The sequence below is a fragment of the Cladophialophora immunda genome (genome assembly GCF_000835495.1).
Source record: "Cladophialophora immunda strain CBS 83496 unplaced genomic scaffold supercont1.5, whole genome shotgun sequence".
Lineage (NCBI taxonomy): Eukaryota > Fungi > Ascomycota > Eurotiomycetes > Chaetothyriales > Herpotrichiellaceae > Cladophialophora > Cladophialophora immunda.
This window is the reverse complement of record NW_015622545.1, coordinates 2789059-2806603: the sequence shown is the minus strand read 5'-3', so window position 1 is coordinate 2806603 and position 17545 is coordinate 2789059. Positions and strand designations below refer to the sequence as shown.

The following is a 17545-nucleotide window of genomic DNA, read 5'->3' as shown; positions in this document are numbered from 1 at the left end:
TCTTGCCGAAGGAATTGTTGTAGGGCGAATTTCTGACAGAGGAAGACCTTTGTAGCACTACCGTCAGTAGCGCGGCTGTGGAGGTAACGGCTAGGAGACTCACACCAAGTAAATTGATGTTAAACGTTCTCTCGTATTCTTCTTCAGTTTGCATAGTTATGGGTCCGTGTTTCGAAATGTACCCGGCAACGTTGGCGACACAGTCGATGCGATCAAACCTTGATATTGCTGCATTATAGTATGCTTTTACTGATTCTTCGCTAGTGACATCGGTCTTCACGATCTCGACCTCAACATCTGGATGTTTAGCCTTGATACTGTCACGCGTTCCCTCAAGACCGGGCAAAGAGATGTCTGCCAGGACGAGCTTTCTGCTGCCATCCCTTGCAAAAGCCAGTGCGGTTGCTCTTCCGATTCCTGGATCATAGTTAGATTTATTGGACACAAATGGACCATCTTTTGGGTTGGGTTTTGGGGGGGGATCTTAACCAGAAGCAGCTCCCGTGATGCAGGCCACCTCGTCTTTGAAATAGTTTGCCATAATCTTCGGCGATTCCACAATGTCTTCCTTCGTGAGACTTGCCATGTTCAGGGCGTGCAGGCTTTATCAAGGTGCAGAATTCAAGTTTCGACACTACCTTATGACAAGAGACCGAGTGAGACAAAATCGAACCAACCGATCCGGCGTCGGCAGGTGATGGGACGCAAAAAAGGTATTGCTTTGCTTCGCAGCTGCCGAGGGGTATTTCGCCGAGATCACACCCGGCGCCTTAACGAATGACCTTCAAGCGCTGTGCAAGCACCTCCATACGTCTTACATGAATTCGAGCACTCAACACATAGCTTCTAGTATCTAAAAACCCTACCGAAGTACATACTCTTTCTTTGGCAGTCAGACAAGGAGGTCAACTTGAATAAGCTAGAATTACAACCGTACATGCAATGGACGCGGTAATCGCAGCCGGCGTCGCACTTATAACAGGAGCAGGCTCGGGTATGTTGTCTACCTTGTTCTTGAAATTTTCCAGAGACTGAGAAGACAGGATAGGAATCGGACAGGCCACAGCCATCTCCTTCGCCAGAAAAGGCTGCAGTAGGCTCTTTCTAGCGGACATATCGGACACAGGGCTGCAAGAGACAAAACAACAGGTCCAAAAAGGATTCCCGGCTGTCCGGGTTATAACGCACCTGCTAGACGTAAGCAAGGGCGCCCTCGTCGAAGCCATGGTTGGTGCATGTGTCAAGGAGTTTGGTCGTGTCGACTTTGCCGTCAATAATGCCGGCATAGCAGAAGCCGGAGTTCTGACAACTGATATGCCGGTCGAGACCTTCAAGCGCGTGCACGACGTCAATACTAAGGGTGTAAGTTATCAAGCGTTGTTGGCACTTTATATGGCAAAGCATGATGAAGCCCAAGGAAGCCCCAGCAAAGCTGATTTGCCCCGACACTTCTCTCGACTGATTTCTATCTCTAGGTATACAATTGTCATAAATGGGAGATCACACAGATGCTGAAACAAGAACCCCTTGAGGTCCCGGGAGTCAGGCGCGCGTATCGGGGTAGTATTGTCAACACCGCGTCGCTAGTTGGCCTGTCCAGTATGCCACGTGGTGGAGCTTACAGCAGCTCTAAGCATGGCGTTGTCAGTCTTACCAGGAGCGACGCTCGAGAGTTTGCAAATCAAAGTATACGCATCAACTGCGTATGCCCCGGAATGACAGTCACTCCCCTTCTCAAAGCCCATAACATCACGGAGGAGCAAATAAAAGCATCCAACCCGATGGAAAGGGCAACAGATGTTGAGGAGGTTGCAGAAGGGATTGTTTACCTCTCTGGAAGTGGAGCGACCGGAATCACTGGTATCAGTATGCCCATCGACACTGGAGCGCTACTGTACCATATCATATAAGCTGCTGTATGGAGTTACAGGAAGAGATATAAGTTACAGCTTCTAAATTATCGAACTTAATGTAGGCGAGAATACGTCCATATCATGTCCTGTTCTCCACCGCAAGGACCAGACTGATCATAGTGACTATTCGCAGATCCAGTGGCGGGGTCCGGGGATTGTGTGAAAAAGTCTATACCGGCAAGATGCGGGGAGGGGGGGGTTCAGCGGACATACATAGTAGGATGCCCAGGCTGAGAATCAGCGGGGCGTGGCTGGCACCTTTTGCCTAGCTCCCGCAGTACAGGTTCGCTCTGGGGTTTATTGGCGACTTCTCCCACATTCGTACTCTCCTCGATGCGATCATAATCTCACAGCCCCTTACTTCGTCAATATTATTACCCAAACGCAAAATCCTCGTTCTCTATCGCCGCGGTATAGCGTTATGTCAAGCGAGCATCATGACCGATAGTGGCCAGATTGTCCCCAAAAAGCCAAGAGCTTGCTTAGTTTGCCACCAGCGCAAAGTCCGGTGCAATGCAGACCAGGTCGGCCTCCCTTGTTCTACATGTGTGAGGAGCAAACTTGAAGATCGATGCCGATATCCCCAAAAGTCCAGGAGGTTCGTACTGTGTGTGCTCCTGCTGTTGAATTTCGACATCCTGACGATCCAAAGTCTTCAAAGTAAGCGGAAATGGAGCGAGCTAGACCCGGCAGGTTCCACAAGGAGTGGAATCAACCATGCCGGTGTGAGTCGTGATGAGAATGAGAATGCCCACGTCGTTCCCAGTCGACAAGGTCCAAACACGATCTCGCACGAAGCGAGCGGAACGGGTCAAAGGCCAGCCCAGGTGATAAGTGCCCCTTGGAACCCCTGCCTTCCTTCCATGCTGACACAGTTTGTGAAAGAAGGAAGCCACTTCCACGACTGCACAGAGTGTCTTCCGCTCAGTGCCAGACAACGCAACCCCTGCATCTGTAAGCAGTCCCGACACTACTCGGTCGCAGTCGGTCAGAGACGTCGACGCCGAGCTCGAGATATGTCGGCAACTGTCTCGATGGCGTACCGACAGTTTCACCAGCACACGGGTGGGAGACCGAGACAAAGGTCGCGAAATCATTGAATATCACGATGGGATATATTCAACGACCATCTTAGGTGAAGTCTTTGGACAAAAAAAGCCACGTCGACTTGTGCGACTTATTCTCTCCGAGGCAAAGCCCGGTGAAGTCTCGGAGAGTTGCCATTTGAGCGAGGCTGAGCTCACTTACTTACGAAGTCAAAAGGCGTTCGATCTACCCTGTCGCGCCACCTGGTGAGTGGGCTCCGGATACTGCAATGAACCCTCGACTAATGAATCAGTGACAAAATTCTGCGAGTCTTTTTCGAATGCGTACACGCCTACGCCCCTGTGATGGACCGAGTACAGTTTATGCGTAACTATACTAATGGTTCGTGCTCAATCGTCCTCATGCAGGCTGTGATGGCAAATGCTATGCCCTTTATCTCAAATGACCTGATTGTTGAGATGGGCTTTTCGACTCGAGCGGAAGCTCAGCGGACCTTTCTTACACGGGCCCAACTCCTCTATGACTTCGACACTGAGAGATCACCTCTGTACCTACTGCAGAGCTGTTTCTTCCTCAGCTCGCTACATACAGTCAGGCGCACGAATAAGGATTACCGCTTTTGGTTCGGTAATGCTGTTCGAATAGCCTTCCAGATGGGTCTCCATCGAAAAGTCATTCTGCGAGACTTGGACACTTCGACTCAGAAACTTTTCAGGCGAATGTGGTCTGTTATTCGCAACCGTGACACGCTCTTAACAATTGCGGGCCACAGTAATGTGCGATTGATTAATGACGACGATAGTGATATGCCCGACGTTGGGGAGGATGACTGGGAGGAAGAGAGGGATTGCGAGGCTTTCCGCAACGTGTTACCACCGGTGACGCGCCTTCAGAGACTCTACCATGTGGAAAACACCAAATTATCCCACATAAGTGCGCAGGTTCCCAATTTGAGCCAGAGGACGTCTGATTGACAGATCTAACAGGTGCGGACTTTTGCCGTATGTTTCGAAACAACGAACATCCTCCCTCGATACCAAGGTGCCAAGAATTCGAGCAATCAATTGCAGAATGGCAGAAGGGCTTGCCTCTGGAACTGCATTCTGAAAGTGTGCGCAGTTGGTCCGTGGAGAATGTCTGGATCCTGGTGCTGCGGGCGTTGGCTTGCCGACTCGAGTGCGTCTTCTATCGGACAATACGACAGCTCAACCGAACTTGGAAAAAGGAGTGCCTGCTTGCTTCAAAGCAAAAGCAAGAAATAGCAATGTTTGAATTAGATTCCACCATTGATCGTTTGGTCATACACAACCTGGTTGGCTATTGTCATTCGTTCATGTGAGTGTTACTATCCTTTGACAAACTGGCCTCAAAAAGTGCTGCACTTACAACGTGTTCCTCTTTGCAGATACATGTGCATTTGTACAATCACAGCCATGCATATCGAGAATGCACTGCACACTGCAACTTCGCCTCAAGATAAGCTTGCCGCTCGACTCCGCATCCACAAGAACTTGACGTGCCTCCGAAGCAATTCTGAGCCGTGGACCTGGCTCGAATTCATGATTCGAATGCTTGAAGTCATCATCCGGCGGACGGGTCTGTCCCTTGACAGTGTGGAGAACGCGGACTTCGACATCGCCTCAATGAATCCTTTCCCTGAACGGGTCGAGCGGCATGAATCAGAACAGCGGCCAGACCCTCGAGAACGTGACAGCTCTGCCCGGCCCGAGGGGAACGCAGATGCCGATGGATTGACTGTTGATGGCATCGATCTCGACATGTTCGATGGGATGATGACTCCTGTGCTTGATCCTTTCGATCTGGGACACAATCCAGAGGCATGGGTGCAAGAGTTTTTAGAAGCAGGAATCACAGGGTTTGAGGAGATGCAACAGTTTATGGGTGAAGCTTGAAACCATGCAGAAGTTGGTTCTATATACACAGCCACTGGGCATTTTATAGAAGTTGTCTTGCCAGCATCTCTTAAACGATGAGGCGTTGTGTGATAGCCATGATGCTCGTGTACTGCGTGAAAGGAGGGATACTAGCGGTGGACAGTTGCGCTCAACCAACAGAGAGTGTGACAATTGGTGGGTGCTCTTGAACGCCGACTCTTTGATTCGGCGCCGATCTGCCGGCGTGACGGGCGACAATAATCTTTGAGCCAGCGTCCAGCAAAGATAACTCGCGGGACAACCGCCTCTCGTCCGATCAAGACGGTTTTCAGCTACAGTTCATCCTCGCAGGTCATTAATCAGCGCCTGAGAGGGGAAAGAAATTCCCAACCTTGGTTTAATGAGTATATGACTCTCCCCTCTGATGATTTCCGACCAGGCAATCAGATTGATCAAAGGCAAGTAGCCGAAAGAAATATGGGCTCGAGCAAACTGGTCACCGTCTTCGGTGCAACTGGAATGCAGGGTGGTGGTGTCATTGACGCCCTACTTCGTGAGGGTGGATATTCTATACGCGCTGTTACGAGAAATGTCAACGGTGAAAAGGCAAAGCAGCTTGCTTCCCGCCAGGGCGTCGAGGTTGTTCGTGCCGATATGGAAGATATTGGCTCCCTCAAAGAAGCCATCAAGGTATGTTAACCTCCCGTTGCCTTCATATCTCCAACACGGCCACATAGGCTGTCAGCCATGAGGAAACCGGATGTTCACGCAAAGTGTAACAGGGGGCTTACGCGGTGTTCGGCATGACCAATTTTGTGGAGTATGTGGCAGATCATGGTCCGGTTGAGGCAAGCCACATTGAACTTCGCCACGGACAGAATCTTGCCAATGCGTGTGCAGCCAGTACATCTCTCCAGCACTACATCTGGACGACCCTGCCGTCCTCGACCAAAACGACCGAGGGGGAGATTTTCGTCCCCCATTTCGAAGGCAAGGCCAAGACGGACGAATACATCTTGGAATCCCTGCCCGGTTTGGCGAAGAAAACGTCTTTTCTCTACGTCGGTTTCTATGCGCTGAACTTTGTGGCATACCCATTCCTGAAGCCGGCGTTTTTGGTATATTTACTCCATTTTCGCGGGCTTAATAGCTCCCTGCCTTCCCACCGCTGACCACACCATCGAACAGGCACCTGCTGGCAAATACATCTTTCTCCGACCTGTACAGTCCTCAAGCAAAGTCCCAATCGCCGGGGACCTGTCTGTCAACATTGGCCTCTTCGTCACAGCCATTCTCGCCAACCCGGCCCTCACGCGCGGCAAATACTCCTCCGTCCAGACGGAGATTCTATCGCAGCAGCAGATCCTGGACTACTGGAGTAACGCAACCGGTAAAGATGCCGTCTATATCGTCTGCACGCAAGAAGAGTTCAACAAGCTGTACCCGGTCTGGGGAGACATCATGGCGGCTCAATTCAAGTGGAACGAGAAACACGGCGGGAACTACCGCGCATGGGCGGGGGACGACTTTTTCACCGCCGAGCAACTAGGTATCGCGGACAGACTGGTTGGGTGGGACGACGCCTTGAAGGGCCTCAAAGATCAGCTACTGGCATAACCCCCTCATCAGGGATAAGACCCATGGCATTCTGACCAACAAAGCGCTTGTTTGAAAGCCACCATTCCCTCGGCCGAGAAAGAGCAAGGAGCCGCATTCCGGGAACCGGGAATTCGGTCATTGACATGTCACATGTCTCCATTGTAGCGGGACAGACAGGAGCTCCGCATCATGCTCGTGTAGCGCTACAGGTCGGGCGCAATGGAAGGATAGTGACCTCTCAATAGTGGCACTCCAGAAGCCCGGTCCGCCACAGCTAGACGACTCCTATCTGGGATATGAGAGTTGGATTCAAAAGCAAAGTGCATAGTTTGCCTAGCTTCTCTACGTGACGACAGTTGTGAGACTCGGAAAGTAACCTGGTCGTCATCACCGTTTATATTGAATCGTCTTCTACCGCAGTGCAGTGTGCCAGAAGGTCCGAGACTGGTCGATAATACCACGGGAATAAATTTCCCCCGTAGTCGTACAGCGAGTCATCCGTCGTGGGTCGATCGATCTGTTTATTCCCAAGGCTTATCAATTGTGTGCCAGAAGATACGGTATCGAGGTACATACCACGTCGATCAGTCCCAGGATGCCCTCGTCCAGCGTGATCTCCGTTTTTCCCAATCCTGCTGTTGAAAAAATCCAGGCAAACGACGACGGTCGGCAAGACCTTGGCAATTGCGGCGTTGGCAACCGCGACATCGACCGCTAAAATGCCGTGTATCCCTTTTAACGCGGCAGCGGCTTCTTTGGCGTCTGTTTCTGGAAGGCATTCGATTTGTACGAGCAGAAGTGTGGTCGTTTCGTGTCTCGGGCATGCCATACAGTGCCCTGCTGGTTGCCCGCTTCAGGATCTCGAACAGCGGCAACGGCCACATGTTCTGGTCGGGTCAAATAGACGTTTATGAGTCCTTTTCCAATGCCCGGTCAATGTTCAATCAGCTCGACTGCAAATCCACCACGCCTGTCGGCCTCCGTCTTACCCCGATTTGCACCTGTGATCAGACATGTTTTCGGCATCCTGGCTGATGAATGGGATGTGAAATTCACAAATCGTCTACGTTGTGGGATGAAGAGGCTCTAAAGCTACGTCGGTACTGAGTGGTTCGCCCCGGTATATGGATTTCGTGCCATCACAAGGGTCACAGCCCATTCATTTCAGATGGAAAGGGAGGTCTGGATTTCGCCCCCACCCCAGGAAGCGCTCGTACTTCAAAGTCGCTGGGGCAAGTCACAAATCCTTGCCCTCCAGCTCCGCCTTTGGGGAGTGGTTGATGTGATTTCAGGCTATTCAGGGGGTCACGCCCGATCACCCGGGAGGATGGTCCTTTGCCGTGCAGCTTTGGATCCACTTGACAATTTTGTCGTCCGTCCTTGCACGAACCATCGGATCAATAAAAGCAGATCCCAACGCATAGATGTGCATTTCGCCCCAGTCTATCACCAATTCGTGCTGCACTTTGGTCCTGTTCAGCAGTGCGTCTAAATCCTTTGCTTCCTGTAGCGCGAATTCTGCTCCCCCGACGAAGGTCAAAGTAGGGGGAAGAAACTCAAGTTCCTCCGGTTGGCGACAAAGCGGGTTTACTTCCGGAGACGTTGGCGCGGCCGTGTCCAGAAACAATTTTACCAGGCGCGGCACCGTCGAATTGAGGTGGACGACGAAGTCGGTTTCGACCAGCGCGTTTCCACCTTCGAACGAAGACAGAGAAAGGTCCATCCACGGAGATAGAAGGATGATGCCGGCGGGCTGAGGCAACCCAGACTGGAAAATTTCCGTTGCGCCCAGCAGGCAGAGTCCACCTGGGGTCATGGCGTCAGATCCAACCCTCGAAGTGGTTCAGGAATGGCGTGCGAGAGTCACCCCAACGAGCGATCAACGTACCTCCTGCCGAGTCACCCATAAACAAGATACGACTAGATGGGATTCCCTGATTGAGAAGTGATCGATATGCTCTCACGAACGCTTCGCGTTGGGCCGGATGCGGAGCTTCGGACGTTAACGCTACGTTGAAGGTCAGAACAACGTGACGATCCCCTCCACCCAAACTGAAACAGAACTCACGGTATTCAACGCTCACGAATGTCAATTTGATGTCCTGAAGCGACGCCGCTTGGACCCATCGGGTCATGTAGTTCCGATACATACGTGCTTCGCCTGCGAGGTAGCCACCTCCATGAGCATACAGAACCACGCGGGCGGCGTGTCTTGAGGAAGAAGCCGCATCGTCGAGATTGCTCGTCCCCGGGATCACATAACCTATCCAGTCTTTCCCGATTCGCCTGGCCTCAGCCTCTGAGCATCCCGTGACAGGCAACCTATGGGGTAATTCGGGGAAGTGGACGGACGTGGATGAGAGATAGGCTCGCTGTATCTGCTGGCGGAATGTTTGGTACGTGGGGATTTGGGGCAGCAATAGTCGTCGCAAAGACACCAACGTACATTGGACTGTGAATGAATATAGGAAGGTCAGAAATTGGAACGGGTGCGAGAAGATCATCACCCAAAAGTTGGCCATGTTCTGATCCCGCCGGCGGTGAAAAAGGAATTGACCAGTGATCCACTGTGCTCGTCTGTTGCTCGGTCTTATTAGATCGAGGGCCGTTGCCACCCTTTTGTTTGTTCTGGTATCCAACGAAGCGTTTCGCCGAGCCAGACTCGCTCGGCTCGGTGTACTTTTTTCGGCCTATGGACTCATCTCTGCAGCGCTGACAAACTTCTTTCGCAGTATTGGGTCTCACCTTGGTTTGGGGGGAGATTCGGTGACGAGGCAGCCTCAGTCCGTACCTGTGATCATCTCTGCTCTAATCGAGCCCTTGATCTGGCCCCTTTTCCCATCATGTTGGTGATGTGCGATCAAGTGAGTGTGTCGCTTCACAACTGCCGATAGGATCGATCATATGTACTCGCAACTGGACCGCGCGTAGTTCGATTGACGAACGACACGAGACTCTCCTTTGTCCTCTTATTGGGTGCACGCATTATTTCTACGTTCGCTGTAGATGGAGATAATTCACCGAATTGGATTTTCCTCTCGACTACCAAAGGCTACTCAACCGCCCTCGTCGACAGGGCTTGTTCACCAGGGCAGCCACCTACACCGAACGGCCTGCCCGAAACCATCCGAACGACGAAGGGTATATCTGTCACCATATTCTCCACAGTGAAACCATCCTCACTGAGGAACGTGTTGTACAATGGTGGCGCTCGGCTTATTGGGAACAGTCCACTCTTTATTCGCAAGAGCGTTGGTATCCATCTTCACAATCTGCTCGTCGAGTTCTTCTTTCTGTTCGATGGACAGATCCGATAGGCCCAGAGCCACTTCTTCGCCAAAGACAGCAGCAATCTCCTCCAGGAAGAGGTTGTTTGTTTCCAGAAATTGAAACCAGATGATCGGCAGACCACACGCAGGTATGAAGATGAAAACGATATAGTATATCCATCCAATGGCGGCAAATGCGGTGACAGCGACTTGGTTATAGACTGTGCAGAATTAGTTTTGGAGCCAGGCGTCAAGACGAGTAAGTCGCTTGCCTAGTGCCGGAAGGAAGTATGACACTATCGATATTGCCATGCCTGTCGTTCTCATGTGGCCAGGAAAGATCTCGGTGCAGTAGACGTAGCTGGTAGTGTCGACGAAGAAGCCGCAGAAAGACGCATACAAGCAGACGAAAAACACTCCGAATGCGCTACAGCCTTGTTGGGGCAACTTACTCCTCCCAAGGCTAGCATGGCTCCATGCAAACCCATTGGCCGACCCTTTCTGTACACGGGAAAGTGACTTCCCTTGTCCCCTTCCCAAAGAAGTTCCTCAATTGTGGCTCGGGAAGTTCATCTCAAGCTCGGCGTCGCGACACTTGTCGGGGCCCATCAATGTCTTCCCGAGGTCCCGTCATGATGCCTTCCTAGGCCCCAAAGGCATCACTTTCCAAAGTCTTTCAAATTGCCGACCTGGGGACTGGGTGGGAGTTTGAACTCGGTGGATTCCAGTGAGTGTGCCACAAATTTTTGCCGTAGAACTATCGCAGACCGGTGCTGTCTCAATGCACCAATGAGCAAAGGTATCACCGTGATTCCATAGAAAATCTTCATCCCTTTGTCGGTCTTGAGGCTGTTCGCTATTTTCAAGACGCTCAGAGTGACATGTCTTAAGCCATCAAGAGGATCTTGCGTCAGTGCTGAATTTTGACTCGGCTCAACGATACCTTCCGTTAGACGAATATGCTCAAGTAGCCCTAGGACGACGTAGAATAATATTCTGAGTTCCGCTCGGTGGATGGTTGACGAGGGTGCTTGTTCGGCATCATCATATACGTTATAATGAGAATTTTGAAGCCAGCTCCGTAGGTCGCCATAATAGCGCTCCACCACCCGGCGCATTTCGTGCTTGTATGAGGTTACGCTTGTGCCACTCCTAGGCTTTTGGCTGAGAAATTCGTCTTGGTCCGCGAGGATGTTGTGCAGACAGAGAGATAGTCTGATCTTGGACGCGAGGAGCTCGGCGAAAACGGTCCCACATATTGACGAACAAAACGAAGAACCCCGGCATGTATCTCCATGAGGTTCTGGACATTGGGGGTCGACGACACCGTCGACAATATCGTCCTTGAGAGTGACCCTTGATTGCCTTTGCAGCACAAAAGCAAGAACTTGCTCCTTGGAGAAGCTGAGCCACCATAAAGCTCGGTGCAGTCTTTTCTGGCTGTCCCCCAGGTCGATATCCCTGCTTTGGAGATGAAGCCCCAATTCTTGCGCAATTTCCACACAGTCTCCCAGCCAGGACCACATGAGCTCTATTTTGCATGGCAACCCGCAGCTCGCGGTGGCAGTCAAGAGGGACTGCAGTACAACAGTCTGATCTTTCTCCACATCTAGCTCATATAGCAGCTACCGAAATTGTGAGTTATTGTACTAGACAACCTGCAATCTCGAACTTACCTGTAACCTCTTGAGCAGCTCGTGCTGAGCGCTCTTCCGACTTGGAAATCCATCTAGAAGTATGCCCTCTTCGCTAGCAAATGTAGAGCCCGCGAACATGATGGCTTGGAATAGTAAGAGGTTGATTGGCTCGCCATTTTGTCCATTGGTCTCGACGGCGGTCATAATCTCGGTGGCACAAATAACAGGACAATAAGGACGCACGAGACGGACGTAGTTCTGCAGTAGTTCGTTCCTGAGGGGGTCGCCCGGGATGCATAGACATTGCCTATAAGCAGGTAGCACAGCGGAAATAAGGCCAAATTCCCTCGGTAACTGCTTGATATATTTTGGCAAGGAGGTTGGCTCTCCGCCCATGCCGCGGCCGCTGTCTTTGGCGATGAGTTCATGCGAAGGACGGCTGCCATTCCACACAGTATCGCAGAGGTCCTTTGGAGTCTGTATGATGGTATCCGTATCTTCAACTGCGCCTTCCTGTAATATACCAAGGCAAAATCGATCTGTATAGAGTAAGATCATCTTATCGGATACGGAGCAGAATGTAACCTCTTTTACCAAAAGCTCTGAGCTCACGAGAATAGTAAGATTCGTCTCTTCCAGTCGAGCAGTAGTATCTCGCTGCTTGATCGACCAGGAAGAACAGGTGAGTAGGAACCTTATTGCAGAAGGCACACCCGGTCAAAATACTGTTTTCACAATAGTCTGAGCTAATACAACCGGTAGCCGGTGTTGCGATTCACACGTACCTCGGGATTTCACCCTCCGCCAGGGAGCAAAGCAGACCTCTGTTGAAGCATCTTAAACAGCAATCTCGAGACTCGATCTTCTCGCACCGAATCTTTTGACGATGGCAGGCACTGCATGCTTTGGATCGCTTCTCGATCTTCCCGCGCCTCCCAGAGCGAGCCATTGCAGAGCTCAATCAAGGCATGGATGTTGAATGAGTTAAATGATGTTGTCTGATTACATTTGAACGACGAACTATCCTACGTCTTTGTAGAACATCCTCACATACAAGAACTCTCCGCAATTTCATCCCGCGAGGCTTTGAGTGGAGTAGAGGATACACGGGATAACAGCCGTCTTTGGTAAGCAACTCTCGGACCCTCGGCGCCGACGCAAAGAATTGAACACTGCTGTAGTCCAGTAGAGTTAGCGGGTTTGTCAGGAGACGCCGTTGCAGGGCTCACTGTGAACGTCATTGCGACATCTGCTGGCCACATAGGATTTGCATATTGCCATTGCACGAGATCTGTGCCATGTCTGGACGATTGGTTACGATTCTTTCGGAAGAGTAACATGACAGCTATCATACCAATGCGAAGGACAAGTATGAAAAAAAGGGTGCGCTAGAAACTCCTATTGCTTTTGCGTGTGACATTGAGCTCGAGTGCTACTCTCTGTGGTCACAACTTGGCCAACCCATCAGCTGTAACCTTGGGAAGATGCCGACGCATGATTTTCCCACTGGCGGTTCTCGGAATAACATCAGTGAAATACACGCCCGCCGTGAGCCACTTGTGAGGAGCGAAGTTCTCCTTGATCAAGTTCTCCAACTCTTCTTTCGTGACTTTATTTTCTTTGCGAACGATGAAAGCTCGGGGATGCTCCTGCCCATCACTTGAAATACGAATCAGTGGGGTTCTGCGGGATCACATCAGTACTCACATCTTAGCACCGACAACGGCAGCCTCCAAAACATCGGGATGGTTGAGTAGAAAGAGTTCAAGTTCTGCGGGGGAAACCTGCAACCCTTTGACCTTGATCAACTCCTGCACGCCTTTGTCAATGGCGAGTCAAATCTCAACGTAGGCGTATCAGTGCTTCTCAGCGAGCGAAACATACCTTCAACCGATCTACAATGTAGAAGCAGCCACGCCCATCGGCGTAAGCAATGTCACCAGTACGAAGCCACCTCTTACCGTCCTCGTCTTCAACGATAGTCTCCGATGTCGCCTTGGGATTTTCCCAGTATCCCTTCATGATATTCGGACCCGATACCCAAAGTTTCCCCACGGCTTTACCAGTAGGTAAGGGTGGAAAATCTTGTTCTTCCAAGGTGACAATTTTTGCGCTGCAGTTAGGATTCAACCACCCTATTGAGCGACCGTCATCCTCGTCGTCAGGAGAAAACCCCGTTGCTGAACAAGTCGTCTCTGTCATACCCCATCCTTGCTTTACTTGGACATCGGGACGAAGATATAGTTCTTGAAGCCTTCTCCCGAGTAGTGGCTCGAGCGGTGCACTGCCTGTTGTAACCTGTTCAATAGCTTTGAGGTTATACTTCCCTGCGACACACTCTCCTTGTTTGCAAAGCATGGCGATTACGGCTGGTACGCCAGTCATGAAGGTTATTCGGTAAATGTCTAAATATTGCATATACTTCGCAAGACTGAATTTTGTCATGATGTAGACCTTGGCTCCAAGAAGGGCTGCATTGATTGCATAATATGTCTGGCCCTATATGAAAGTCGTCAGCCACTGTCGCCACGTGGAATTCAAAGACCAAGCCTCCGGGGGTCCTACATATGCATGGTACATAGGCAGAGGCGCAAGCCACCGTTCGCCAGAGATGTCAAGCCGCGCCTTGCGAGCTTGTGCACGTGTCGTTGTACCAACGAGAGAACGCTTGAATAGAAGTTGAGCAGAGTTTGCCACTAGATTGTAGTGCGAGATTTCGACTCCTTTGGGTAAACCAGTGGTCCTGATTCAGCCGTCAGCCCAGCTGGAGCCAATGTCAAATGAGGCTTTTGTGTAAGACTTACCCGCTGGAGTAGTTGATTATCGCGGTCTTTGCTTCAAGATCCCCTCTTGACGAAAGTTTCTTCCATGACCATGTCTGCACGTCATCCGATGAGGCCCAAATCCGAGTCCAAGGTTGAATATGACTGTACTTGTTCTGGAGCCCTGACAGATCTTCGTGCAGATCACAAAAGATGAAGACTCGATCTGACTTTAATCCCACCTGCTGCGCCGCATCAAGGGCCATGTCAAGTCCATCTGGACTAGCTATGAGAATTCTCGCTCCCGAATCTCGCAGCTGAAATGCAACCTCTGATCGCCGTCAGCATCCGGGTGAACATCCTTGGTAGGAAAAGTCGCTGTTTCGTAACTCACCCGACACAGACGCAGATGGGGATACTGCCGTAAAGATGCATTCGGCAGCGATCGTCCCCCATATCACTACGGGAAAGAATAGTCGATTATTTGAGTATAGCAATACCCGGTCGTTCGATTCGAGACCGAGCTTCTGCAAGCCTTTGGCGAACTGCTTAGCGTAAGTCTCTCCCTGAGACAGACTAAAGCACTGGGACGGTGCATCGGCATTGAAGTAGAGAGGCGCCTCGCGTGAGGCGCTGGTCCCAGACTCGAATATGAAGGTGTTGACATCAACACAAGGGATGTCGATTGTGTAAGGAGATGTCAACATGGTATTCAGCGTCGCCTGGGAAGGTGTTAAAAACGCTGGAGTCTTGGGGTCGAGCGTCAAGGTTTTGGCAGCAAAAGGTTACAAAGAGGAATTGTCTTTTAATCTGAAAGAGCCATATTATCCAGCCTCCATCTTTCTTTTCGGCGATCGAACCAGCAGTCCGACCGCGAGGCTACACTAGCTGACCCACTCGAGTTTCAATGAATCCCGTGCTTGCGGTCTCGGTGCCGAGCGATTGACGGGCGAAATCTCATCTCGCATACAAACGAAGTATTTAGTGCAGAACACGAACGAACTCCAAAGGTTTCTTGCAGTACAGGTGAGAGGAATTTGTCTCCTGCTTATGACCACCAGACGTCTTTTGAAGAGGCAAGTCAAGCGCTTAGCTTTGAACGCATCTAAAAATTGCAAACAAACAGCTCAAACGTGCGTATCGGATTTCGCAATGACCCAATTCCGGTTTAATGATCCAGACACCAACGGTCTGGTACTGCTGACAAGGCACAAAGCTACCGGTATCTAGTGCCCAAAGACTGACATCCTCCAGCTTCAATACAAAGGCGGTGGAAAGAATGCGGGTTGTTTGTCCTTGCCGTTCACCAACCCGTAATACCAAGTCAGATCTCTTCCGTCGAATTCTCGAATATCAAACCCATTGCCGAGAAAATTAAACGTGTTGCCGCTGAGATATTCGATCTCAAAATCCTCGTATCTCGGCTCTTGTAGAATTTGGAGATAGTGAATCCGACTGCCAGGCCAGCAAACCGGTTTCCTACCCACATCACCGTTCTTAAACCAAGAGCTGCATGGACCCGACCATGCTGTTCGCTTGAGATATAGATCCGAGTGACGAGTAAAGTCTTCAGCGACTGAACGCTTGACCTGTATCCTCTTGATATCTTCCAACTGAACCTTTTTCAAGACCTTTATAATATAATCTGTGTAGGCCTCAATCATTGGGATCGCAGAACCGTGGCCGAGAGGACCGTAGGGTCCAATGAAGATAAAATAGTTCGGCACTCCTGGGCTGGAAAAACCGAGATAACCGACAATGTCCTTTGAGTATTCGTCCTGAAGATTGCGTCCGTTGGCTAAAATTGGAAATTGTGGCCGGAATGAAGTATCGAAGCCTGTAGCGCAGATAACAATGTCAACTCCATACTTATTACCTGAGGCATCGATGAACCCGTCGGGGGTGAGCTCTTGTAGCTCTGAAGTGAGTACTGTGGTCTTCTCGAGGGTTAGCGCCTCGAGAAAGCCGTTCCCTGGTGTAGGCCGACGACATCCTACACCAAACGTCTTAGGGATGAGTTTCTCCCGAAGTTCCGGTTTACCACCCAATTTGTTCTCCATTTCCTGAATCGAGAATTTCAAGGCTTCATCAGCTGCAGGAGTACCTGTCAGTAACAGCTTGAACCGAACGTTGAGTTCAGACTCGATAGCCTTGCAGTAACTGAGATATAGTTCTTGATCCGATCGGAATAACTCCTTGGTTTCCTCGGAATATGAGAAATTCCCACCGCGCGGGCCAGCATATTTTGGGGCAAACCCAGCAGTTATCCAAATAGGAGAGCGAGCGACGACATAGAGCTTGTCGACAGCATCAATGATGGAGGGCACGACTTGAACCCCCGAACTGCCTGCGCCAATGATAAGCACTCGTTTTCCTTTCACATTAAGGGACTCGTCCCATTGAGCTGTGTGGACTTTAGGGCCTTTGAATGTGTCTAGGCCTTTGATAACAGGCCAGCGCCACGAATTCAGTACCCCGCCTCCGTGAAGGAAGAAATCGGCGTAGTCATCGAAAACATCAAGAGGATCGTTATTCCTCATGATGGTGACTTTCCATTTCCCGGGAGTATCGAGCCATTCCGCCTGGATGATTTTGTGCTGGAATTTGACGTACTTCCACAGATGATTGCTGTCTGTAACCGACTTGAAGTATTCATATATTTCCTTCGATCCAGAATAGTATTTCGACCAGTCAGGTTTTCGCTGCCACGAATACTGATAGCAGACACTGGGAATGTCACAGGCGCATCCGGGATACCGGTTCTCGAGCCACTGTCGGTTGTTAGCTTAGATCGATGCTTTATTAACCCGGTGCAGCCTCACTGTGCCCCCGATGTCGTCGTTCTTTTCGTATATGACCAGCTCCACGTCCTCCAGCCTTTTTTGGGTTTGGTGAGCAAAGTTGATGCCGCTGGCCCCCATTCCCATGAAAATGACCTTAAGAGGCCTTCGAGTCCCCATGGGACTCTCTCTGATACTGTATCCTGTGTCATCTGCATTGCTGTGGGCTGAAACTTCGTTGACAGCGACTAGAGGCTCTTTGGCTTCCTCAATGTGACCGTTTGTTTGATGAGGATTGTCCAGTTGCACAGGCTGCGGGGCCAGCTCGACATAGGTTGTAGCCATTTTGACCTCTGAGCCCGTCAGTGAAGGAATAATTTTTCGGTTTGTGGCAATGAGTCCAATGTGCTATTGTCAAAATCTAACAGGACCAAGGAGAACTGCCAGGTCTGAAGTCTCCATTTTTGAGGGTGGCAGTGTCTGTTCTTGACGTCGGGAGCAAGCTCGGGCTGAAACATGTGGCCCAAAACATCAAGGCACACGAGATATCCAGAAAAATGAAAAGGATTACCCCGAGGCCGAATACCGGCGCCGTCGGCATCATCAGGAGACATTGATAACAATATGAAAACGCTGCCAGTTG

The 17545-nt window shown here is 50.7% G+C and overlaps 4 protein-coding genes across 5 annotated transcripts; 1 reads left to right on the top strand and 3 right to left on the bottom strand.

Moving 5' to 3' along the window:
• The first annotated feature begins 2237 nt into the window (after window positions 1-2237).
• On the top strand, window positions 2238-4954 carry PV07_09129. 2 transcript variants are annotated; one of them, XM_016396357.1, is made up of 6 exons: window positions 2238-2511; window positions 2566-2740; window positions 2799-3205; window positions 3253-3893; window positions 3947-4295; window positions 4366-4954. In XM_016396357.1, exons 1-6 carry the CDS (start codon window positions 2351-2353, stop codon window positions 4871-4873), a joined length of 2241 nt encoding a protein of 746 aa, XP_016246213.1. In that variant the 5' UTR covers window positions 2238-2350; the 3' UTR covers window positions 4874-4954. The 2 variants fall into 2 exon arrangements, with proteins under 2 accessions (XP_016246213.1, XP_016246214.1); XM_016396358.1 differs by lacking the exon at window positions 4366-4954 and having other exon boundaries at window positions 3947-4331.
• Window positions 4955-7769: 2815 nt separating this feature from the next.
• On the bottom strand, window positions 7770-8976 carry PV07_09128 (uncharacterized protein; the record flags this gene model as incomplete). The annotated part of the gene is made up of 3 exons (XM_016396356.1): window positions 7770-8260; window positions 8343-8462; window positions 8523-8976. The coding sequence occupies 3 exons, from the start codon at window positions 8974-8976 to the stop codon at window positions 7770-7772; spliced, it is 1065 nt and encodes a 354-aa protein (XP_016246212.1).
• A 657-nt stretch (window positions 8977-9633) lies between these two features.
• Window positions 9634-11918, bottom strand: PV07_09127 (uncharacterized protein; the record flags this gene model as incomplete). Its single annotated transcript, XM_016396355.1, has 3 exons — window positions 9634-9944; window positions 10511-11348; window positions 11400-11918. The coding sequence occupies 3 exons, from the start codon at window positions 11916-11918 to the stop codon at window positions 9634-9636; spliced, it is 1668 nt and encodes a 555-aa protein (XP_016246211.1).
• A 3460-nt stretch (window positions 11919-15378) lies between these two features.
• PV07_09126 (uncharacterized protein) lies at window positions 15379-17247 on the bottom strand (the record flags this gene model as incomplete). The annotated part of the gene is made up of 2 exons (XM_016396354.1): window positions 15379-16893; window positions 16945-17247. The coding sequence occupies 2 exons, from the start codon at window positions 17245-17247 to the stop codon at window positions 15379-15381; spliced, it is 1818 nt and encodes a 605-aa protein (XP_016246210.1).
• Window positions 17248-17545: the final 298 nt, after the last annotated feature.